We start from the raw sequence: 24,773 nt of genomic DNA, 5'->3' as shown, positions 1-24,773 counted from the left end.
AAATGTATTTGTCTGTAGAAAAGTGCTAGTATTTTAGTGGCAGTTAAAAACTTTTATTTTTCATAACACTTTGGTGGGAAATTTATGTGACTACTGAGTTTTCCATCTGTCTTTTTCATGAAGGAACAAAATATTGCAAGTCACTGTAAATAGCAGAGAAGAATGAAATAGCAGTAAAAAGAGGTACTGGACTAAATTAAAAAGTTCCTTTTTTTTTTTTAAATAGTTATCAAACAACTTAATACCTTGAACAAATCTCTTCAGACTATTCTGCAGAAAAAATAAAATAAGTAATTGCTTTTATTCATTAGAAGATCTACTTTTTTATTCTCTTAGTACTTGAAGACAACTAAGTATATTTATAGAAATTTTCTGAATGTGGAGGACAGATTTTCAGGAGGGAGTACTAATAGAAGTTATTATGAGAGCTTCAGGCTAGAAATACCACAAGGATCATAGCAATGACCTCAGACTAGTTGAAACTGTGTGTGGTGAAATAGGAGAGTTAAGTCTTGAGGGTATGGAAAGTAAGAACTTCATCTTGAGGAATTTCTTCCATGCTGCAAGAGTTGTTACTGTAATAAACTTGTGTCTGCATAACTTTGGCAGAATTTGGTGATACGCGTTTGCTCTGTTTATTAGATAGTTGGGGGGAAGGAGGGACAGGGAGCAGAGAACAATATGGGCCTATGCCATCCTTACAGTCTTACGTATGACAATTTTGTCAAATAAAAAGCAAAGAAAAATTTGAAGTATCTTGGAATTTTAGTAAAAAAGTTTAAAATTGTAAACTATTCTTTTGAGGAAGGGCCTGGCAGCGTTTATTGTGACCCCCCGTGGATTGTCCTGAGGTGTCCCAACAAAAACAGTTATCATTGAGACTTTAAAGGCTATCCTTAGTTTTTGAAACTCGTGCAAGTCTCAGGTAATGATTTGACATTAATATAAGTAAGAAACAAGGATGCTTTTTCTCACTTTTGCTTGTTACCATTGCTGCTGATTTCAGCACGAGGGAATGTCCACACAGAGACAGTGACTCAATGGACTTATGGTGGAAGATCAAGCTAAACCAGCATGAAAAGACAAAGATCGCCTGTCTTCTCAAAAAGATACGGTTAACTGATGGTTATGGGTAAAGAGTGAAACTAATCTAATGGCATTTCCCCCATTTTAGTTATACCTTGCTTTGCACCTTGGATTTCAAGAAGGTCCAAAGGTCCCAATGCATCCAGTTTTTGATTGCTGTAGCCTAACCAGCTTTACTATTACTAGAAATTTTCAAACTGCTCACAGAATTTCCAGAGGATACATACAATAGCTGTGTTGGAAGAGAGTAGGAGTGCCTTGTTCATGCCAGTGGTTTTTTGTTCTGTGGGAAGGTTTCAATGCTCCAGCGCCCAAGCATCCTACACCAGCCAAATACAGATTTTATCATCAGTTAATACCTCTCTTCAGCTGGATTAAGGTATTGCCAAATGCCAGTAAGATATTTCAGGGCAGAAATTTGCAAGACATCTTGCCTACACAGAGGGAATCCTGTAGCTTCACAGAAAAGAAACTCATGAACCCAAATGTAAGCTTTAACTGTATTTTATTTCATAACACTGAGGAGTTATTAACTCTTCCACCTCAGTTTTCTCTTCTTCATTATAAGAGAATTATGTGAGAAATTGTATTTTCCATTTAAAACCCATCGTTTGAGAGAATTAACAGATACTTGTGAAGGTCACAGAAGAGGACACAATCTTGTTTGTTTACTTATTCTTGATTTATCAGGTATTTAAATTTCCTTTCTTAAATAATGAATTTCTGAAGATAATTTTTGTTCTTTAAACAAAAGCAAGTTGTGATTAGAGTTCCCCTAAGTATGTAAGCTGTCCTGCACTGAGATCATTGTTAGCAATATAACCATGATAACACGGCGCTTCGTCAGGGTTAGGTCAGCACCGTGTACGCAATGGAGGTGCTGAGAGATGTGAGCTGGGTGGTTTCCTGACACCTGCATGACATTAGCTCTTGCCATAAGGAGTAAACCTTTACCAGCTCAGGGGTTATGGTCTTATCAGTTTAGGTGCTGTGCCAACTCTGTTGTGGTCATGCAGCTCCTTGCACTAAAAGCCAGCCTAGAAGCCCATGAGCTCAGGTGAGATTCACCATCACACTGTGAGGGCATGCCATCAGCTCCAAAGTGGGTTTTGCAGCCCAGCAGCACTACGTGAGCTCAATGCCCTCCATGAACGTGGTGTGTGTGCCTGAGCTCAGAGCTGCGCTGGACTAAAGGCACAGGATGGCTGCGCTGGGCACCCCGACCCAGTGCTGATGGGCTCAGCCGCCCGAGTCAGGTTAACTGTGCACCTAACACACTGTGTTGTGTTTCATGTAGATCATCCCTGAGAGAAATGATGAAATCTTCTGCACATCCTGCCACTGACCCTCAGTACAGAGGCAGCAAAAAATACTGTGTTTGGAAGAGCTCTGTATGTAGGGAAGGAAAGGGCAGTCATGTGGTGTGTTCACAGGATCATCATCAGATCTGGGTTTGATGCTTGTAAACCTTTCTTTGAACATGTTCTTTCACCTCTCGGGTGTTTAATTTCCCCTTCTATAAAGCATACCTCTTTGTTGACAGGAATGTTGTGAAGCAATTTGTTACAAGGCTTATGTTATTAAGGCCTAGTGTAAATGTTTTCTGCTGTGGCCTGTGTTTAAGTCTGTGGTCTGTTGCTTGTCGGGTGAAGAACGATCAGAAATTCCAGAGGTATTTCTGCAGCTAAGTTATACTACATGACAAAGGGGATGGCTTAACATTATGGTTTGTGTTGCAGCTGTAGGACAGTGCACGGCTGGCAGTACCTCCAAGCTCACAGATGTAGGAACCACAGCATTGTCTGACATGCACTTTCAAAACTGTTGGATGGTGTTGTTACTTCGTCATCTTCATACATGTTGTCCTAGAGTAGCAGGGAATTTTGTAGTCCTCTTTGGTTTGTGTTCTATGAAACTGGGCACAATCTTCATGTTTCAGGTAAATCTTTTGTAGCAGAAGCGTAAGTGAAAGAGGGACTTGAGGGTGCATGGAGACAGGAACATCCCTTGTGTTTAATTGTATTTTCAGCAACTTTGCTGACACATGTCCTGTGCCCTAAGTAAAACCACACCTAAGTTATATTCTATTTCTTCTTGCTTTGAAGCTCCATGGGAGTGATTTTTTTAGCTGAAGGTAAAACATACCTGAGAGCAGCTTCCATGAAGTAGAACCTGTGGGTATTGCCGGTGTTCAGAATTCCACCTGGGCAATGTGTGGAAGAAAAATAATGTGAATGATTTTAACTAATGGATTTTGAATCTCTTTATTTTGTCATGCTCAAAAGGGATTTTTAGAAGTGAGCAGTTAGTTCTGTCAAATAGGAACTGCTCTGAAGCATTGCTGTATCATGATATGGATCAGACAACTCAAGAGGAAAGGCAGTTGGTTTTTTAAGGGCATGTGATTTAAAAGAGAATAAAGAAAAAAAGAATTTATTGTGTCTTTGAAAATATCTTTTCTCTGTCAAGTGAGATTGGGGCCAAAACATTTCTCCAAGTTGTATGTTTAAGCTATTTTATGGCATAACATGCATATTTGCATTGAAAATTCAAGACTCAAGGACAACTGTGATTTTGCTTTTATGGGAGCATTGAAGCACAGGCAGAATCGAGACTGTTCTGCAATGATTTAGACTTGTGTATAAGGAAGTTTTTTCAACTCTGCCACTTACTCTGTGTTAACGGTTTCAGTAGCTCAGTATTGAGTGTGGTTTTAATGGTCTGAAATGCAAAACTAGCATTTTTAAATTCTGCACTAGCTTCTAAACTGGGCAGAAAAGAGAGTCACACTCAACTGCAAAGCTGATATGCAAAGCCTGTCTTTTTAGCCAAAAAAATCTCCTTTTTTTGCCACTAAATCCAAGAAAGTTTAACTGCCAAAACACAGAAGGTTCCTTATGTTCTTCATAAGAACTGAAAGCTATCATCAAAAATGAATATGTCTTTGCATATCTTGAAAGAGTGAAATAAATGCAATCATTAACTTGCTTAATTTTTTTTTTTACAAATATAGTTAGTTTCTGAATCCTAAAGACTGTTTAGCTGCATAGAATATTTGAGCATTAAAAAGACAATTTTACCTAGAAGAACATAAAGAAATAAATGGTGTCTCAAATTATAATAAAAAAGAGAAAAACAGTTTAATAGCTCATTAAATATTTGCATTAGAAATAAAAGTTGTAGGAAAACTCGTCTCAATCTTTGAAAGAAAACTAGTTAAGCTTCAGTCTGAAAAAGTTCTTACAGACAATGGAAAATGGAAATTTGTAGTAGAATTCATATGGGGTTTGATTGCAGTATTAATGAACAAAGAAGTATCAGCTCTTGATAATAATACAAAGATTAAGTTAACAGCTCTATTTTATAAAAGCAGCCTAATATTAAATAATGGTTAGGTAATGCTGAGTAGTCTATTTAGTATTCAGGAAAGTTAACATCTTCCATCTCTAAGTGCAAGCACAATTATCTACCCACTGATTGTAGGAACATCTGACTGTTTGTGCCTTCCTCTATAGCAATTATGGGCAACACAGGGACAAAAATACTTAAGACTAAGGGGAGAGAGAGCACTCAGCTTGAAATGTCTTCTCTTCTTTCCATTAATTGCCTTTGTATTCTAGGACCTCAGCTTTTCCCACTGCTTTTGCTCATTTTGTATCTCAGCACCATAAACTACCCATCCATCCTGTTGCTGATGACTTTCAAGTGTGAATCACTGACTTGCCATCTAAATTTTGTGATTTGCTGAGATTTGCTGATGTCTGATGGTAACTGCACTGAGGCCTTGTGTTCCCAACCCTCCTGATTACATTGGTCATGGGAGAACAACATTACAGTGCATCTACACTGCAAGAGCTGTGGTGAATTCAGGTTGTGTGAAATGCTCTGCCAGGCTTTAGCCCATTTGTGTTAGTTACTAGTTGATGCAAAGGCCTGGCAGCACAGAATCTTCCCAAGATTGGAGAGAATCCAATAGAGGGTCACAAGGATTATTAATTTGGTTGGAGCCTCTTTGCTCTGACAGGTTGAGAGAGCTGGGACTGTTCAGCCTGGAGAAGAGAAGGCTCAAGGGCAGCGATGTCATCAATGTACAAAAGAACCTGAAGGGGGGGGGCAAAGAAGAGCCAGGTTCTTTTTATTCATGCCCAGTGAGAAGACCAGAGACATTAGTCATCAAATGAAACATCTGAGATTCCCTCCTAATATCAGGAAACCCTTCTTCACTGTGAGATTGACCAAGCACTAACACAAATTTCCCAAAAAGGCTGCGGAGTCTCCGTCCTAGAAGGTATACAAAAACTGTCTGGACATGGTCCTGTGCAAGTGGCTGTAGCTGTCCCTGTTTGACTGGGATGGGGGGTGGACCCGATGACCTCCAGAGGTGCCTTTCAACCTCAGCCATTCTGTGATTCTGTGATCTGCCATCTTTTTACACCACTGCAGAAGCTATACTTGCTCCATCTCGTACAGACAGCAAGACAGTAAAGGTGTTTCCTCCTGGGACAATGCAGTGTTGTACAGAGACACCTGGGATGGCTCAGGAAGAACACAGTGCACTAAGCTGGGCTCACCAGTTCCCATTTCCTTGTATCCAAAGTAGTTCAGCTGAGCACTTGCTTCTGAATCTACTCCCTAGTGCAGTACATCCCCGGAAATTGCTTAGTTTAGTTGCAGTCCTGTGGTTTCCTGCTGGGTCCTAATAAACCTCCCCACATTGGAGATGCTCATGAGAAGACCTTTTGGTTTTCTTTAGGAGCCAAGCCCAGCATGGTTAGAACTCATCAACACCATCAAGTCCAGACTGATTTATTCTGTTGAGATGGCTCTTTCTGAGTGCTTTAGTCCTTGGAGGGCTTTGGAGGTGGCAGTGGCATGGGAGTAGGCTGTAGCAATGCTCATGAGCAACGCTCATGCAGTACTGGCCAGTGGTATACAGGCACCTGCTGGTTATACAGGAGTCAGCAGAGGCCTGGCAGGGCCTACACAGGCATCACAGAAGAGGTACTTCGTATGCCTTCATTCAGTCCCTGGTCTGTATTATTCATGTTTCTTTCCATTATTGAGTATATCACAGCCTCTCTTTCCCTGAAAATAGCTATATCAGAAAGGTGTTCTGTCTTGAGTGAATAAGAATATCCATATTTTTCAATTTGGCATCTAAGGTTACTCATGTTCCTCCCTGAGTACCAAGCATGATTATTAACAGTACTGTGAAAATGAAAGATTCTAAAATTCCTCTTGTTTTTGTGGGGCACCTCAGTTTTACTCCTGGCAGGAGTTTCACCTCAGGCTTTATACGATATAATGCCAGCAAACTGAACTGTGAATATAAAATTCCTTGTGCTAAAATAAAAATATTGGGTTTATTGATAAGTGTGAGGTTAAAGTGCAAAATTTATGTATAAGGAAAGCTGTGTGCTATAAAAGGATAATAATTTCTTCTTCAGCTGCTGTTTTAAAAAATACCTTGTGACTTACCAACAACTTCCAATATGCAAACTTGGTGTGTTTGAGATTTTCCATTAGGATTCCTATGGTAAACTTCTGATTTACCTAACTGAAGTACAGTAAGAGGCTTCTCAGTACTGGGACTAGCACATTTATCAAGGTAGAAACATATCATTGTTCTATGCTCTATTCCAATAGACTGTTGAAAAGGAAAATTACATATGTGCTTTATTTTCTAAAGAGTGTGAGTTCATTTTTCTCTTCTTATTATGAATGTGGCCTGTGTTCCACATAGATTTTGAAACCAGATCATTACTGTGCACTTAAGAATATGTAACTTCCTATTACATTTGCTTGTAGGTGTATTATATCTTCAGTATGGAGATGAAACAAAGCAGTTGAGGATGCCGAATGAAATCACAAGCACAGACACAATTCGTGCCCTTTTTGTAAGTGCCTTCCCCCAGCAGCTGACAATGAAAATGCTGGAATCGCCCAGTGTCGCCATTTACATCAAGGATGAGAGCAGAAACATATACTATGAATTGTGTGATGTGAGGTAAGACATGGAATTAGAGCTATGGGTTTGGAGATTTTTTGTGGGTTTTGTTCTGTTGTGCAGTTATAGAATAGAAAGGAGTGGGGTTGATAAGTATCTGACAGAGAATGGCCTGACATATAAGGGCATGTTCAGTGGTATCTGAGTAATCCAGGAGGTCTGGTCTGACAATGCCTTCAGCTGTAGGTGCAATATCCATTGCACAAGCCACTGATAAATGGCATACCTTGCTGAAATATTTGTATAATACACAAAGCTTCACATATTTAATATGTTTATTGAGTTTTAAATGAGACACAATCACTTAAAACACAGAATACAGAATAAATATTTACAGAAAAACGGAGTTGTTTCTTTGCTGGGAGTGCAAAGCTGGATTTCGTGAGACTGAAGGAACATGAATGTCACTGATGTCCTTACAACAATGCCAGCTAACACAGCCAAAGCTCTGCGGCACTGGTGACCACTGCTGCAGCCCCATCGCCTTCCTGTTATATGTCAGGATGCAGCAACTGATGCAGTTACTTCCCTTCACTAATTCAGAGCTGGGTCAATAAATAGTTCACCTTTCTATCCTTTATTTTGTGGGAGTGCAGCTTCTTAATTAACCATGTTTCTTCAACAGAAATTCCAGGGTCTCAGGTCCCTATAAAGTCCCAAGTTATGCATAAATAAAGCTCTCGGGTACACCTCAGACATGTTACACTTTGTAAAATGGATAAAATGGACAGAGGAGTGTAAGAAGATGAAGGAGAAAGCGGAAAAGCTGTTTGCTCTCTGCTAGTCTGCCACTAATGCAGGAAAATTATGTGGTGCATGCAAGAGAAGTGTACTGTCCACTGCTGCCTTGTTTCTTCTGGAGATCCTATGGCTAAGGTGTTTCTCCATATCATGTTGTAGTTAAAAGAGCAAGTTGGAGCTTTTCTAGCCCTTCCCCATCCAATTCCCCCATTCCGGTTCTTAATCTTTGGACAGCACCACACTCCATTTTCTCACCTGTGTCTTGCTCTCCCCAGGCTGTCTATCCAGTGTCTTGTCATTAGCCAGTCTCTTGGATTTCAGTTTATTTTAATCTTAGTTGCTTTGCAGACTCCCACACCCCTGTTTGGCCACTGTAATGCCTATGTGAAGACCCATCTGATTTTTTTCATCAACATCATCATCTTTCAACAGTTTCTATACATCAAACAGTTTATTCACAAGATCAGACCAACTGATTGAATCACGATAGGGGTTACCACATCTCTGTTGCCAAGTGCATTATTGCCAACCATCATCTAGCGCATTGGCTCCTTTTCTCTCCCTTTATCCCTCCATCTTCCCTTGAGTTTCAGACTACCACTTTATGACTTCATCTCCTCCCTGCCCCTGAGAATGCAGTTGTTGATTATCTTAATGCCACTCCGCCTTTTTTTCCCTTGCTCCCATTGCAGGCATCACTCTGCCAGCCTCAGGCCTGGCTCAATCCCAACATCTGCTTCCTCTGTTCCTATGCCTGTATTGTAGAGCATTTCTAGAGGAAATCCCATAGCCCAGCTGACTTCCTCCATAACAAAATTCCTCCATAACAAAATTCCCTCCTTCAGTTCTGCCACCCTTCTTTCTTAGGAAACCTCAGCAATTCCAGGTTAATGGAGTCCATAACATGCACTATCAGCTGCATTTTCACCACCTTTGAATAATTTCCACAACCATTTCTCCATTTCTGTTCCTTACTCTTCACAAGATCTTGCCAGTGTCTACCCTCAGAGAACAGATGAAATGAAGCATCCTTTTTCTCTCCTTTGCTTGCCATGTCTTCCTTCAATCCTCTTCTTCCTTTCCCTTAAACACAGGGGTTTCAGTCAGCTCTTTAAGCTCTCCATCTTCCCTCAGAAGCTGCTCCATGTTCTTCTGTGCCTTGCATTAGGCCATCATACTTCTTCCCCTTTCTTTCTCTTTTTTCTCTTTTTTCTCTTTTTTTCTCTTTTTTCTCTTTTTTCCTCTTTTTTCCTCTTTTTTCTCATTTTTTCTCTTTCTCTTTTTTCACTTTTTTCACTTCTTTCACTTTTTTCACTTTTCTCTTTTTTCTCTTTTTTCTTTTTTCTATTTTTCTGTTTCTCTTTCTCTTTTTTCACTTTTTTCACTTTTTTCACTTTTTTCACTTTGTTCACTTTGTTCACTTTTCTCTTTTTTCTCGTTTTTCTCATTTTTTCTCTTTTTTCTCGTTTTTCTCATTTTTTCTCTTTTTTCTTTTTTCTATTTTTCTTTTTTTTTTCTATTTTTTTCTCTTTTTTTCTCTTTCTCTTTTTTTTTCTTTTTTTTTTTTTCTTTTTCATTTTTCCCTTCTTTTCCTTTAAATTTTTTTTTGTCACTCGGGACAAAGCCCTCTCTTTCTACTTAAGTAGAAAGTTTTTCCTTAAAACGGTTCAGAACTCTGCGTCCAGTGTAGACTTCACATTTTTGCTCCAGAACATCCCTATTGTACAGTCTTTCCTCTCCCATCACATGGAGAAAAAACACTCATGTAATCATTCAATTTTTTTAATAGCAGCTGCTGTAATCGTCTTTTCTTGGCAGTTGACACAGGTAATAGGTAATCTTGCTTTTACTGTTACCCATTCAAATGAAGCAACAAAGATCATTCTCCTATTTTGACAAGCAGATTGTTCCTCATGCATTTATTTTTCACTTGTCCTCTGACTGTATCTTCTCCGTCTTTTTAATCCACTTGTCTTCATTATGAGGGCTCTTCCAAGCCCACTTCAATGCTACTTTTCATTTCTTGTTAAGTACCAAGTGCCATCTGCTTCCACTTGGTGAATAATGCCAGCTTGAATTCTAGGTCTTTAATTTTCAAACAAGTGCTTTCCTGCTCCCTCAGGCAGCCCCTCTAACATGCTTGGAAGGTGTCCTCCACAGACATCTGCAAAGCCACTGCGTTAGTCTCCTTCCCACTCTCTCTGTTGCACTGCCTACTCAGATCATGCCCATGGTTCCAGCATTTGTTTGTCACTCCTCTGTCTGGAGAGACTATGATCTGAGTTCTTTTTGTTTCCTTATCTTCCTGCAGCTATTGTCTTTTGTGACTCCTATTCACCTTGTAAGCTGGTGAAGAGGTTGTCTTCCTGGGATGTTTACACAGAACACACAGATCAGTGAGGCCTTTGAACATGCCAAGGGCATCTGGGAGCTACAGTAATGCAAATTATAGTAATAATAAAAGTACAGTAATACATACCTGTTATCAGTAATGTTTATCTTAGAATAGCAACATGAGGTGAAATACATTCATATCAGAGATCAAATGCCTAGTATTTTGGTGCTTTGCCTTGCAGCAGTGTTTTACTTTAAAGTGTCATGTTTCTACAAGAAATATTTATGGAAAATGCTTTTATAAAAAAACTCCAGTTGTTTGAGGTCCCATCTCGTAGCCATCAGACAGAAAAGACAGCAGATAAAAAGTATTTAAATGAATAATATGCCATTTGTTGAACAGGAGATGAGAGAGCTTGCTTTGTATTGAGAAGAACATAGTCCCACATCCAAGGCAGATGGTGGTAACTGAGGCTCCCAGTGCAGGTCTCAAAGCAAAAGGGTCACATTTGCAAGATGGAAAACACTTCATGTTACCATAAATAATTGAAGAACTTGAACTTGCCACAAGGTAGCTATTTTCCTATGCAGTCTACAAGTAAACACTCAAAAATACTAAACTTCTCATCAACCCTCTAGTTCTTAAACACAAGACACTGATCTGTCTCTTAAGCTTCAGGGTTTCTTTAATAACTACTTGACATCTACAACAGCAACACAAGTTCTGACTAGCTACCCATTCAAAGCAATCACTGATTGTAATATGACATTGTAAGAAAGAAATTGGACCTGCCCAACAATCCTTCCCTTCATTTTTAAATTATAATTCAAGTGATTAAGATCAGTTCACTAGACTTGTAGCTGCACCTGGAGGAAAGGAATTCAGTCACATGTGTAAGTAAATTCTCTAGAGATCACTACAGGGAAATGAACGGAATCGCAGATTTGAAAGGATGTAAGTGAGCATAGATTGGAGGCTTTGCTACTGATTAAATGTGAACCAGAATTCAGCAGAGCTCAGGGCAAGTGTCAAAGCCATTAAATTATTGTAAGGTAGGTCTTGAAACAAAATAGAAAACTCTCCTCTCTTTCCTAAATGTAGTAGTTAAAAAATGAACTAATCAATGACAAAGTATAGAGTCCTAATAAAACAAAAGCATTCTCGTAGGGCTTTTCATCTAAACCACTTCTGTGTGAGCTTTCATCAAAACTTTTGCTAATTTGTTTCTATAAAACTTACTTTTTCCCTTTAAAAACTGTCTTTATTATAGATAAAGTTTAGAGGAAGAATTTATCTACTACTGAATTTTTAGCTTTTGTGGATTTTTTCAGTTTTGTGAACAAGCTGATAATTAAAATTTCATCAAGAATAATTACAGTTAGAAAGACTGCTTTTCTTCTGATATTCTCGCTTCTTAGAACAGCAAAAATTTATGTGGGCTGAGTGCACAATAAAACATGTAAATATTAACTAAATCCCTTTTGAGTGCTGTGCAAATGTTGAAGTTCTATTGTTTTCAAAGTGTTTTCACTCTATGGCAGGATCTTGAAAGAAACTTAACACTATCTAATTTTTATGGGTGTGGAGTTCTAGTGAAAGAATGATACTTCCCATGGGAAAGAAAATCAAAGTAGGCTTTTGTTTGTTTGTGTGTGTCTTAGTTATGGCATTTACGTTTTCCTTATAGATCAGCTGCAGACCTACTATGTTTGTCTGTTGCAAAATTCATCTGTCTGAAAATTTCAGACAACAGAGTAAATAAAACTTCTTTCATCTGTTGTCATTGCTGATTCTTTTAATTCCAGGAATATTCAAGACCGATCTTTCCTTAAAGTTTACAACAAAGATCCTGCACACGCATTTAATCACACTTCCAGAGCTGTAAATGGAGATATAAGGGTAAGTACTAGTGCTGCATTTATACTCTTTTCCTCCAGGTTTTATGCTAGATGTTTGAATTCTGAAATGTAATATGTACACAGCAATTCATAAAATCAGGGGTATATGTATGACGCATACACAGAAGAGGGAATAAATAATGCTTGTTGTAATGTGTTTTAACTGCTTTTCTTTTTCCAGTTATTTGACATGGGCATTAACTGGTTTCTTGATCTTGTTTAAATGCAATAAAGCATGTGAAGCAAAACACAGCCTTTAATTATGTATTTTGTGACACAGACAATACTCAGAGTTTTTTACAGCTTCCTCTCTGTGTTTCCAAACCCTTTATACTGAAGTATGGCATGGTGTTAGTACACTCCAGCAAAGTTTCAGCAGGGATTGGTTTCCAGTGACTGAGCAGATGTACCTCACTTGAAGGCTGCTGAAACTCTTTGTAAATGACAATTTTGGATAGGAAATTCTGATAAACATTGTGGTGTAAATGGTTTTGTCTTTTTCTAAAATTTTCTACCTGTGCTGAAAAAGGATGAGTATATTTGCATTTTCAGGTGAACGTTTTGTATTAGGAAACTACAGAGAATGCATTTGAAACATTTGATTTGTCTCTCTCGCTGTGTCTACCTTTTGCTGCACTGTCACCTCCCGCCCTGATGCCAAGAGGGCAGGAGATGCAGCTGTGGGGCACCTCTTCCACCATGTTGCCTGCAGCTGGTGTTGCAGGAGAGGGTGGTGGTGAGATTACACAGCCTCATCTCCTCCCCACCCATCCTAGGTCTGTCCACAGGAAACAGTACAACCAAACTAACTCAGTGGGACCAGAAGAGAATGCTGCTACTGTCCTACCTGCTTTGTGCCTTCCAAAGCTGATTCAACTGTGCAGAAAATTTCCTGTGATTTCCTTAATTGTACATTTGCTACTTGGTTTCATTATCAATTCTGAGCATGTCTCACTGCTTTATTACTAATATTTTGTATAAGTGCTTCTTGTGTTTCAACAGTTAAGGGCTACAATATTTTAGAAAGATTGAAATAGTTTATTTACAGGCAGTATTCTCAACCGCCTCTCATTTATGCACTTCAGTTATTAAATGGTCCTTTGGATAGGTCAGAAATCTAATTACTTGATTTTTCACACTGCTGCACACACAACATGAGAAAGGAAATGGATGTGCTTCAAAGGGAAGATGTGATCATTTTTTGTGTATTCTGTAACATACTGAAATTCTTCAGTTCTAGTTATATTCTGTGGCAGTAAGTGGATGTATCTGATACATCTCATTCATATCCAAAGGCATGACATACTGTCATGGTGCATTAGGACATTAATGCTTGTAACTGTGGCTTTATGAAGTTATGTTATACTCTTGTTCCATGTACAGTAGATGCTGAAGGTATATACTGTGGCTTTATTTGTGTGTTCTAGGCCTGTTTGAAGGTACTATTGTAGTTAACTAGATATATTTGAAAGTAAAAACTACTTCTTTGGCCCTCTTTCAGGCATTTGCTGCCTAGCAGAATTGTTTTGAACACAGGTGCTGCCTCTGTGCAAAAACTGCAATTATTTGAATTGTTTATTTTAAAATCCTATGTTGTACAACAGATACGCACACTCAACATCTCCTGGTTATGCCTGAGTCAGCACCTGTTGGTCATAACTAAAAAATAATGGTGATGCAGTGATGACCTCTGCAGAGGTGGTGTTTTCATGGCAGAATGTTGTATTTTACTTTACAGAAATGCAAAGACGCCATTTTGAAATTCTGTGCACCAGCAAAAGAGCTATTTTCTCATCTGGCTTTTGCTTTGCATTGGCAGATTTCTTGTCTTTCTGGTCTGAGAGGTGAAGTCAGAGCCAGGATGTTCATAGAGGCTTTGTGGAGAAACATGCAAAAAGTCTTCCCTTTGATCTATGTGAACTTCTGCACTTCAAAGTTATGAGCATGGAAACAAGCGATTTCTTGAGCTCCAGAAATACTGAAACCTGTTTTTCTAAGGATGTGTGTCTTTTGGTTGGGTTCTTCCTTATGCAGCAACACTCAGGTCCTAAGTGAGGCTTTTGCCAAAGCTGTAACACTCTCCATCCTCTAGAATCTAAAAAGCTGAAGCCCACACTGCAACTGTTCCTCTTTGGCAGAAGTACAGTAGGATCTTCTGTCAAATCTCTAATTTGGCAAAATTTATAGGGATGTAGTAGTCTTATGGTTTCTATTCATTGGTTAAATCTGGTCGAAATTTGCCTGGGGATTCACAGGTTATTAGTTCAGCAGAAAAAAGCCACCAATAACCAGATGGATTATTTATCCCTCTTCCCTTAGCAAGGAGGTGGAAATGTGAGGGTTATAAGTGAAAAACACGTACGTTTTATGTACTGGTATCACAGAGTACCCATAAGATTGCACAAAAACCTTTCCTTCCTATCTCTCCTTTTATGTTTGCATATCTTTGCATTAGGCAAATTGTTATATCATACAATATATGAGTGCTAAATTCACTACAGTGGGAAGGAGGGAGTTTCTGCTTGGCATCATGTTTAACTGTTTCAAAATACCTACAGAAAAGCAGCTGATTGTCAGACTGTTGAAAAGCAGAATTTAGAATATAATGAATTAGTCATTTTAAGTATATTTTTCCATGGTGATACTCTGAGTGTGGTTGTATCTCCTGTCATCTGTGAGTTAAAACTTTATTTTCTTGATGTTTGGGAAAGTTTTGCCTTTACAGATTTTTCTACTGTTTGTCTTCTTGTCCCTTTGGAATGTTCATCCCTGGGTTTGATGAAGTTCAGGCTTCTATTCATGTGCTTTATAATAATTTCCATGTAACTGGCCCAAAATAATCTAAGAAAATAGTATTAGCTGCCAGCTTGAACACCTGTTTTAACTACCAAACAGATGTGAGACCTGTATAGGAATTGGCAGTAACACTTGAAGTATTAAGTATTATCCATATGGACAAGAAGATTCAGAATGTGCAAGAAGAATGTGGGATCTGTAACCTTCAGATCTTCCATTGAACCATTCAGCTTTCATGTTCATTAATCCTAATTTTCCTGCTCTTCTTTGTTTCATGCATTTTTCTGAGTGGGTTGTGTTTGAGAAAAGAGAATTGGCTGAGGGTCCAAGCAACCTCTAAAGGAAAGATTTTATTGAAATCCTTCTGAGTGCCTCACTTGCTTACTGGTATTGGCCACTTACATCTCAAAGAGTGTGGTCTGCTTGACAGGTCTGCTATGTTGAATGCTGCTAAGCAAGAAGTAGCCACATAGTACAGTCTCACTGAGTATTTGTGCTTGTGCTCTTCCTTTTTTATTTTTCCTTTCCCAAAATGTATGCTGTAAATATACAACAGCTGGGGTTTTTTTTTTTTTAATGTATCTTCCCATTGCTGTCTTTCATTCATTTCTTCACTTGAGCTTGTATCATTTATGAGCACTTTCTAGCTCTCTGTGCAACAATACTTTCTTCTGACAAAATACTATCTTATGAACAATTGTTTAGATGGTCTATTTCTTCCCCCTGGCATTGTTCTGAATTCCATTGTTCTGAAAACATGTAAATGCATGTACACAGCCATGCAGCTCTGTGCCCTTAGAATTACTGTTTGTGATTTGCATAGGTTGGAAGAAGGGCCCAGGTTAGCAATGGTGTAGACTGAATGCCAGGACATGGCACTAAAGAACTAACAGTGGGGCTTTAAATGTTGCTGAGTGAATTGAGTTTCTTTGCAAGTGTCACACAGCTCCTTTCATCCTGGGCTGTTGAGCTGAAGTGATTCCCCCACTGAATGTGCACAGCATATTTTCTATCCTCTTTCCCTACACCCTCCTTCCCTCCTTTTCTGGAGTGGCTAAAGGCTAAAGAAATTTAAATTATAATCTCCCCCTACTGTTACAGAAACTAGTCAGTGTTTCTGGTGGCACAGCTGGATGCTAATAACGTTGGCTTATGCAGTGGTTTGTTTTGGGCTTCACTTACCAGCCAATTCTGAGAACTGGGAGGGAGTTTTTGCTTCATAAGAAAGCAGTGGCTATTTTGCTTGGCACTCTTTTTCTTCCCATCCACCTGCCCTAAAGTCTGTGGGGTACGCTTTATTTTGAAATGTCCTAGACCTGCCATTGTTTCGCTTAATTCTCTGACTTGCATAAGATCTCTGCTGGGTGAGGTCAGAATATCCTAAGAATGCTTGTTGTGGCTGTTGTTGTATTGAGGTATGCTTTGAGGTGTTTTGCGTTTTTTTTAGAGACTGTTTCTCTAAGAAAGAACAATTAGGGCAAGTTGAGTCAGAGCTCAGCTGGAGCCGTGCAGGGTATCTGGAAACTCCACATTTTATGGGAGTCAGAGTGGCAAAAAGATGATGATGTTCCTGACAGCAGTGGGGCTGCCAGGGTGAGAGGAGAGGAGTTAAAATGAGTTGTATAGGAAAATGAGACAGACATTTGGTAAGTTGGGTAAACTTGTGCTAAATAGCTTTTATTATTGAAATTGCACACCACCAACTTTTCAGTTTTCCCTTGAAAGCAACTGGTTAGCAGGCTGCTAACATAGCTCTCTAGAGCCAGATGCAATTTGTGAACTTGAAAATACCCTACAAGTGCTAAAAACCCTCAAACAACTGCCCAAGAATTTAAGGCTTCCCAGGAGGCTGAAATTCAGTGCTGCTTTGCAGAAAAGACAGAGAAATAATAAAAGCAGAAGAATTTTTCTGTGTTCTTAAGGTACCTGTAAATATACATCCAGCTTCTTTAATTTCTTTTCATTGGATAGCTTATGATCTTAACATCAATAAACATAAAAGTTGCAAATGCTGCCACAGTTATATCTTTACATTGCATACTACAGCTAAAAAAAAAAAAAGAGCTCCTTGCGCTACATAGAGGTATTTAGAACAAAAGTATTTATTGGAAAATAATTCAAGCAATAAATTGAGTGAATGCATTTTAGTGCTAGGATGCCTGCAGGACAGCATCTATGTAAGTTGCTATGTGTTTACCTTACTGATTCTATTACTTTAAAACTTTGTTTCCTTTTGGGAAGAAAAAAAAAAAAAAAATGAAAAGGCAAATGCTAATACCTCTATTATCTGATAGAGACCTTCCAAATGATACAAATCTCATCTCTCCTGCTGTTTTGCTGTCTGCTTTTTCTAGTGCTCTTTTTGTCATTGAGAGGTTATGACAACATAAGCCATATTGTATTTATAAACATCACGTGTTTCCTTGATATGACTTGCGGTGTCTGCCAAACAGAACACATGGAAGAAACATTTCTCATTAGCTCAGCATTGGTTTTGGTTATACTGATTTCCGGGACAGGAAAAATGCCTTCCTTACTCAGATTTAACTTTCATACAGTAGAAAGAAAGCCTCTGAGTGTCCATGAAATCTCTTGAGCAGAGACGCTGCAGCTCTTTCAGGCCACATACTTTGTCTGACAAAAAGAGAAAAAGCAGTTTATTTTAAAGAGCAGATGTAATGGCATGTATTGCTGAAACTAATTCTGAATTAAAATACCTGCCAAAGTCATCTAGAAACAGAACTCACCAGGAGCTGTAAGGTAAGATGATGCTTATAAATAATGAGGGATATGTAATTTTTTTTTTACTATTATTTTCCAAATGAAAATATATTTTCAGATTAACTGGGAATTTAAATCAGAACAATGAAAACTGTTTCATCTTCCTTCAGCTGTTGAAAAAATATTTAATTGCTCTTTAAACCACCAAACTCTACTCTCAGATTTTATGTCTAGTTTCAAACTTACATATTGAACATGAACAGTTATTTTCCAACTTGCTGTTACAAATCTTGCTGAGATCTGACCAAAATATATAAAAGAAGTCTCTGATATTCTGGATTTTCTTTTTACTGATATGGATTTTACTACTTTTGCTTTGAGTGGGTTTTCAGTAGTTACCAATTATTTATGCATGTACAGACCTGCAGATATCAAGGAGTACCTGCATCAAATTAGTCTGTGATGAAAGACTGTAAATGTACCTGTTCTCTTTCATTCATGTGTCCTTTGATATACAATACCTACTGCTGTGCAAAGCCTAAATTAGTGAGAAAAAGGATAGAATTATAAAGAAAAAAAATTATTTTAGCTACACATAAAACAATATATTAATCTCAGATGTTTTCTAGCTCAAAGCTGCTTTGTTTAAAGATACAGATCCTGCATTACAATTGGATGGACACTGCACTGTTTCTTTTTTAATATGATGGCTTTGTGCTTTGGCGTATTTTATTTATTTCACAAACATTAGAAATAGTATTATATGTATGTATAGGGAATATATGTATGCATAAGGAATATAACCTTGTATTACCATACCAAGATTTTAAAAGATACTTCTGGGTTTTTTTTAAATTTTCAAATAATGAGTATGGATTTTAAGTTGCTATGAAGCTGCCATTGAAAGAAAGTGCCATGTGCTTGATACGAAACCTCGCAAAGAACACGAGCTTGCCACACCCATGCAATCATCTCCCAGTTAGTCCGAGTGTCATATGGTAGATATCACAAACCAGAAACCTGACAACTCCCAGAGAGTGGAATTTTTAGGGGGTGGGTTCTTTATTTCCCACTAACAGGCCTGTATTCAAGCTGGTCTGCCTTTCATGTTGAGGTTTGCTGAGAGCTTACCCTGCAGCTGATGAAGTTACTTAAAGACAACATATTACCTGTTTTGGGTGAAGGTCTTTCCAGCCTGTCATTAAAACTGGAAATCTTATCTCTCATGTATGTCTGAGGTTCTTAGGCAAAGATTTTGCTGCCTTCAGTGACAGCTTGCCCTGAATAAAAACATAAGGATTGGATTTGAGTCCATTTTTTATTGTCTACTAGTTTCTGCTTTTATTCTTACTCCGCCTCTTTTTACATAATGTTTCCTTGTGCCAATTCTTTCGAAGTTTTGCTCTTTCTTTTTTTTCCCCCCTGCTTTCCTTGCTTTTAGTACAACAGTTTGCACTAATTTGACTGCTTGAAATTCCTAAATAGATGACAGAGTCAGCTGTTGCCAGAGCTCCCTAAACACATTGATAGATGATAAAAATGCTCATGGCTGTGACCTCCCTTACCAGGAGGGGAGGTCCTCCTTTACCTCCTTTGTAAACCAGGTAGCTTATCTGAATTGCAGGAGTCACGCAAGTCAAAGTCCAGTCAAGTTTTATGACTTCCAGGTAGCTTTCCAAATGAGCTGTTACTCAAAGAGGGGTTAAAAATCACTTTTTGAAGGTGGGCGTTTTGCTACCAGGGTTCTCAGAACCAAGTGAAGTTAGCAACAATGTTTTTTCTTCTTCAAACAACCCATTCTTCTTGTCATCCAGGACCTTAGCTTTTTCAGTAAGTTTTTCACAAATCCAAAATGCGTTAGTTCATGTGATCGTGTCCCAGATTCTCTGCTTTTATTAGTCATTAGCCTTATGAATACTAAAGAGAATTAATTCTGTCCCTATCTTCCTTTTAACAAAGAGGAGTAAACCATTACCTGGTGTTTAAGGGAACACAGTTACACATCTGAGAATCTTGATTCTTCTCCATGTTGGATTGCACTTTTTCTAATAAGGGCTCTGGAAAACTAATCAGTCTTCTGAAAATATGAGCAGTAAAAATATCTTTCCTTGGATACAGGTTAAGATCTGGGGTTAAAAAAAGCCTCAGCTGGCAAAAGCAAGACAGTTGCAAATATCAGCACTCAGTAGGACTCCATGAGAAATGATGTGATGCTGAAATTATTTTTTGTCTGAATAGATGCCTTTCTTACATCATTGCAAATTTGAACTCCATGTGACTAAGTGAAAAGACTGAGCGGGTGTGTTGGGTAAAGGGCTAGTCCCTGTATCACTTGATACTTACTATAGATAGCTTGACCTTTGGCTAAACTAGATTGTTTATTTCAGCCATGCTGACCAATTTGTATATTTTTGGGATAGAAGGAAGTAAAATGAAAAGAAAATGTAGGATTCAAACAGTATAGGAAGAAGTTTGTGATCTAAGAAGACTCTTAGTTGGTGCACTGATAGCACTTCTAACTCTTCAAAAGACATACAACTGCAAATGCTGTTTGACCTTATAGCAATGAGCTGTGGTGTGGCTTGGACACTTGCATTGCAAAATTCGGTTGAATTAAAGACTTTCCATGACCATTTCTCCTGCCAATAGTGCTGACTCCAGAACTCAGCACAGCAACTTACTTCTTCTGACTTTCTGTGTCCTTATATTGGAAGAAACAGGTGTAAACATGCTGCTTATGTCTTTTGACTATCAGCTCTGTTTTATAGTATTTTTATATTATTTACATTCTAACCCATTTCATATATCTGTAGTAGGAATTTTATTTTGACTCATTTGTTTGGTAATGTAAGATGAGAGCAAGGGTTACGCTTTCTTTATGTTCATTTAACTATATTAAGTTGTTCAGTTTTATTTGTCTTCAGTGCAATGAGAAGATACACAAATATGGAACAAAAATAAGAGCTGAGTCGTTAGTACAGGGAGTCAGAAAGCCATGCATTTATTTTGATTTATGAGTGCAGTTACTAAAAGTATTTTTCTTTTAAATAGCAGGAATCTGATATACAGTATATTTAAACCAAATAAAAATGCTGATCTGTACCAGAATTGTATATCTTTGAAACTATTCCTTTTTTGGAAAAAAAAGAGATGACCCCATCAGCTCTGTGGTGCCCTGAGGAAGTGCTGAAATTGAGGATGGTCTGAAGGGTTTGGCTCCCTGCATTGGTGGTGGTTGTCTCTGTTATGTACATGGTGTCCTTCATCTCTTCAAAGAGAACAGGGAGGGGGGAGGAAATGCTTTATGCATTTTCATGAATTACATGACTCTGTTCTCAGAAAATTCTACCATAAAAAGCATCAGTGGAAAATCAAAAGAAAGGAACTGTTGGTTTGAAAGCAAAAGCAACAATTGGTTTGAATGCAGCACTATTTATGAGGGTTGCCATAATGTTAACTTTAGAAAAATAGATCAGTAACAGCTTTTTTATATTCAATCCAAACAATCTAATAGCTTATGGAATGGGTGGGCCATGCTATACTGATGAGATAAATGTGGATATTGGCAAACCAATGATGTAATTATGTGAATTCGACCTTTTTAGGACTGAAATGTGTTATGTTTTAGTGTGTTTATATTTTTGTCATTTGTGATAAAACCTTGAAAAATCTTGGCTGAAATGCCAGGAGGTTTCTTAGTGCACTCACCATTCTGTCTGCATAGTACACAAAGGAAGCATAGGAAAATAAAGCATGAGAAATTTATTAACTTCTCTCTACTTAATTGGATAATCTAAACTTTTTTTTAACTCTCACATTTCATTTGTTCATAGGAAATTAAATACATAAATAGGCAGAAATGAGTGCCTGTTAACTGATCTGGGTGTTTGTCTTGCCAATCAGGAGTAAAGACTGGTAGCAGGGAGATAGCTGAAATGATGAAATGCTGCTGGGGAAATAAAGTTCCACACAGCGGCACTGTGATTTCAGACAGGCCAGTCAATGCAAAATGTGCTGCATCTCATCCATCTTTTTGCTCACTTCGCCTAAAGCCTAAAGTGTGGCTAGACTGGAAGCTCTCATGGGGCGGATCTGGGTCAGCCTCCGAGTGGCCTTGTGCTCCCTTCCCTTCCAAGCACAGTTCAGCCAGTGTGTTGTCAAAGTTGTCTGACTGACAGCTAATCTGTGACAGCAGGTTCAGTACAGGTATAACCAGGCTAGTCCAAATACAGAACCCATTCCTGTAGCTATGTTTAAGAGGATGCATGTTGTAAGCTCACTGTTTTATGGGAAGAACAGCGATACTGCTTTCCTCTTATTTTTTTGTTTGCTTCTTGTTTTACACCTGAAAAAAGGTGACCTCCGTGTAGGAATGGGAAGGGCCATCGAACATTATGATGGCCAAAGAGCTCTTGATGTGCAGGTGTTTTCTTGTGGTCGTAAGTCTGTGTGGTCAGGGGATTGATAACATGATGGAATTGATAAGGGGAAAATTCTTCTGAGAAGTAAAGGCTGCATGTACATGTGCATGTACACACACACGACATCTCTCATCACTTGCCAGAGCTTGGTGATGATTTCATCAAACCAGAGTTTCTGTTGTCCCCCTCTAACAACCAGACACGTACAGAGGGCAGCAGCCACCTCAGTGTTCTCTCTCAGCACGCAGTCCCACTGCACGGGGCCTCTCAGAGGTGCTGCACTAAGGCCTTACTTGTAGGAAGCTGTTATTTCTCACAGTGTCTGAGGGAGATGAAGCTGTTTGGAACCTTACATCTTCAGTGGTAATGGCTGAACTAGTTTTTGAAACCTAATGCTGGGTTTCAAAAGCCATTTATAGCTTTAAAGTGCATCTCAAATATCTTTGTTTTGAATATGAGAGTGGATTGCAAAGGCAAGTGATGGTCTTATCTTCTTTTCCCATGTTCTCAAGCATTCATGGGTCACTCCAGCTGGCATTTACCTGAAGTGCTCTGCTCACTTCTTTCCTAAAAAACACCCTCGTGTTCTGACCACACCTGCCAAAAACCCCACAAAGCCTCAGACTATTAAACAAAACTAAATAAGTTTATCTTGGATGTTCTTCTTCCTAGTCCTTCTTCTCCTTCCTTCCTTGTCCTCTCCCTCCCATGCCTGCTGTGCTAGGCTACAGCATTGTAATAACAAGAAGTAATGCAAGATCTTCTAGCACGGAAGAAAATTTGCATTAGTTCATGTTTTTCCACTTCATTCTGTTTTTTTCTTTCTTTCATTGAATTTTTTGTTGACTTTTCCTTCATACACTACAGTCTCTTTAACTCCTCTTTTTCTCATCAGCTCCTATCTACCGAGCTTAAGTAAGTCTCTTATTTTTCTTTTTTTATTTATTATGCCTTTCTTGTTTCGCTATTAATTTCTCAGCATTCCATCTCCAATATTACTTTCATCTTTCACAAACCCCTATTTAATATCCTTCACACTGTCTCATTCCCTTTTTGTTTTGTCTTTTTTCCTTCCTTCTGTAGTTCTACACTAAGAATTCCCTATTACCTTTCCACATAATTATTCTTTACCTCCTGTCTATCTTCCCAGTTTCAGGGAATCACAGTCATTTAGGTTGGAAAAGATCTTTAAGGTCATCAGTCCAAGTCATGAGTTAAGTCTTAGTTAAATGTCTGCAATATATGACTTGCTTCTTTTTATTAATATTTCTGCATTACCTATGAACTAAGAAGGAAAGATTTCATGCCACAAACTCAGTTCTCTGCATTTAAAAAGTTAGAAAGTTTAGGCATAAACAAGTGTGCTAATGGTAGGACAGAGGAAGAGGAAAATGAATGTACTTCTGTGTTGCTCTGCTGCTAAATAATGTTTATTGCCAGCTTCAGGAGAGAGATGCTTAATTCTTAGTTCAATAAAACAGGAACCACAGGTCAGGTTGGATTCTCCACAGTGGATCACAGCAATGTCCATTGCGTGGATCAGCAAGCAGCAGATGGAATGAAGCTGTCATTGTACTTTGTAGTTATAGGATCTCAGCTTCCCTATAAAGAAGGGGGAGAAAAAGGAAAAAGGTAGGATGAGAAGCAGAGCAGAAAGTGAGCTAAATGAAAAGACATATGGGCAGGCTCACTATAAAGAATTTTTTAAAAATCTAATCCTTGTAAGCTCAGTGTAGAAATTGCCGCCCACTGCAGTCAGTGGTGAGAGGTTGGGAATGCAGAAGGGCAGTTCGTCCCACCCAGCTCTAGGGGAATGAGCTGACTCTGGAGGATGTCTGGCTGACTTTCTTTTAATGGAACATTAGGTGAGAAAAATCCTCAATCTGGAGCAATTAATATTGCTTCTTGACTTTTTGAGAGGTGCTTAATGCGTATATGTCTGTGATACCTGCTGTGATACTTTCCTATAGCTAGGCAAATGCCCTTGCTTAAATTAGTACAGAAACAAGGGGGAAGCATGAGGTTTGAATTACGGGGTAGAGAGACAGACTGCAGACCTGATGTAATAGTTCAGTTTTGCAGAACCTTCTTCATGCAACTCCAGTGAGAGCTGGCTCTATTTGCTCTAGTAAACGCAAAAAAAATTTTGAGAGGCTTATAGAGTTTCCAGCAGAGGAGTTCCTACTTTTACTTGTTTGCCTTTAACTTTTTTTAATCTCTAAAAATCAAAAATTTTGGATTATACAGATCTGTCACCACAAAAGGACAGGCCAAAAATTTACTGCTACTATGCAAAACATGTATGTATGTATATGTACATAATGTTAATACACAGGTTACAAGACAACACCGTTCTCTTGGGAGTGTGGGCTGGTTCAAAGGCTTTGCACACAGGTTGCTCCTCACTGCAAACTGCAGCTGTTCTAGTGAGAGTGCTGCTTTGCCAGCAGTGACGCTGTAGAGCTGCCTGTCTCCTTTACAGTGATGCATTCTAGCCAGTAGTAATGTGCTCTGTGGTGAGAGAGGGCTTTTTGTTTGTTTGTTTGCATTTATGTTGTAAGAACTAGGGAGTTTGGAATAAGAGAATTTTATGGTACTTGTGTTTACCCCAAGGCATATCTGTTCACTGCATGCCTTTGGAATCAGTAAACAGAGGGAATACAAACAATATGCATGTTTAGGAGAAGATAGTGTGGTCTGCACATAATCTCAAATCCAGTATGTATTAGGCAGCCAGAACTGTTCTGTTCCCTCCCTGTTTGTTTAGC

At 38.6% G+C, this 24,773-nt stretch overlaps 1 protein-coding gene across 20 annotated transcripts in view; it reads left to right on the top strand.

Moving 5' to 3' along the window:
- Positions 1 to 24,773, top strand: part of KIAA1217 (KIAA1217 ortholog) — a 366,730-nt gene that overhangs the window by 281,522 nt on the left and 60,435 nt on the right. For 19 of the 20 annotated variants that reach the window (XM_048294948.1, XM_048294904.1, XM_048294930.1 and 16 more), the window contains 2 exons: positions 6,895 to 7,093; positions 11,975 to 12,068. In XM_048294948.1, coding sequence (XP_048150905.1) covers positions 6,895 to 7,093; positions 11,975 to 12,068 — 293 coding nt within the window. Of the gene's footprint in view, positions 1 to 6,894; positions 7,094 to 11,974; positions 12,069 to 17,363; positions 17,624 to 24,773 lie in introns of those variants that run through there. The other variant, XM_048295012.1, reaches the window with a different exon arrangement.

Source organism: Corvus hawaiiensis, chromosome 1 (assembly GCF_020740725.1).
Source record: "Corvus hawaiiensis isolate bCorHaw1 chromosome 1, bCorHaw1.pri.cur, whole genome shotgun sequence".
Taxonomy (NCBI): domain Eukaryota; kingdom Metazoa; phylum Chordata; class Aves; order Passeriformes; family Corvidae; genus Corvus; species Corvus hawaiiensis.
This window is presented reverse-complemented; position numbering and strand designations above follow the sequence as displayed.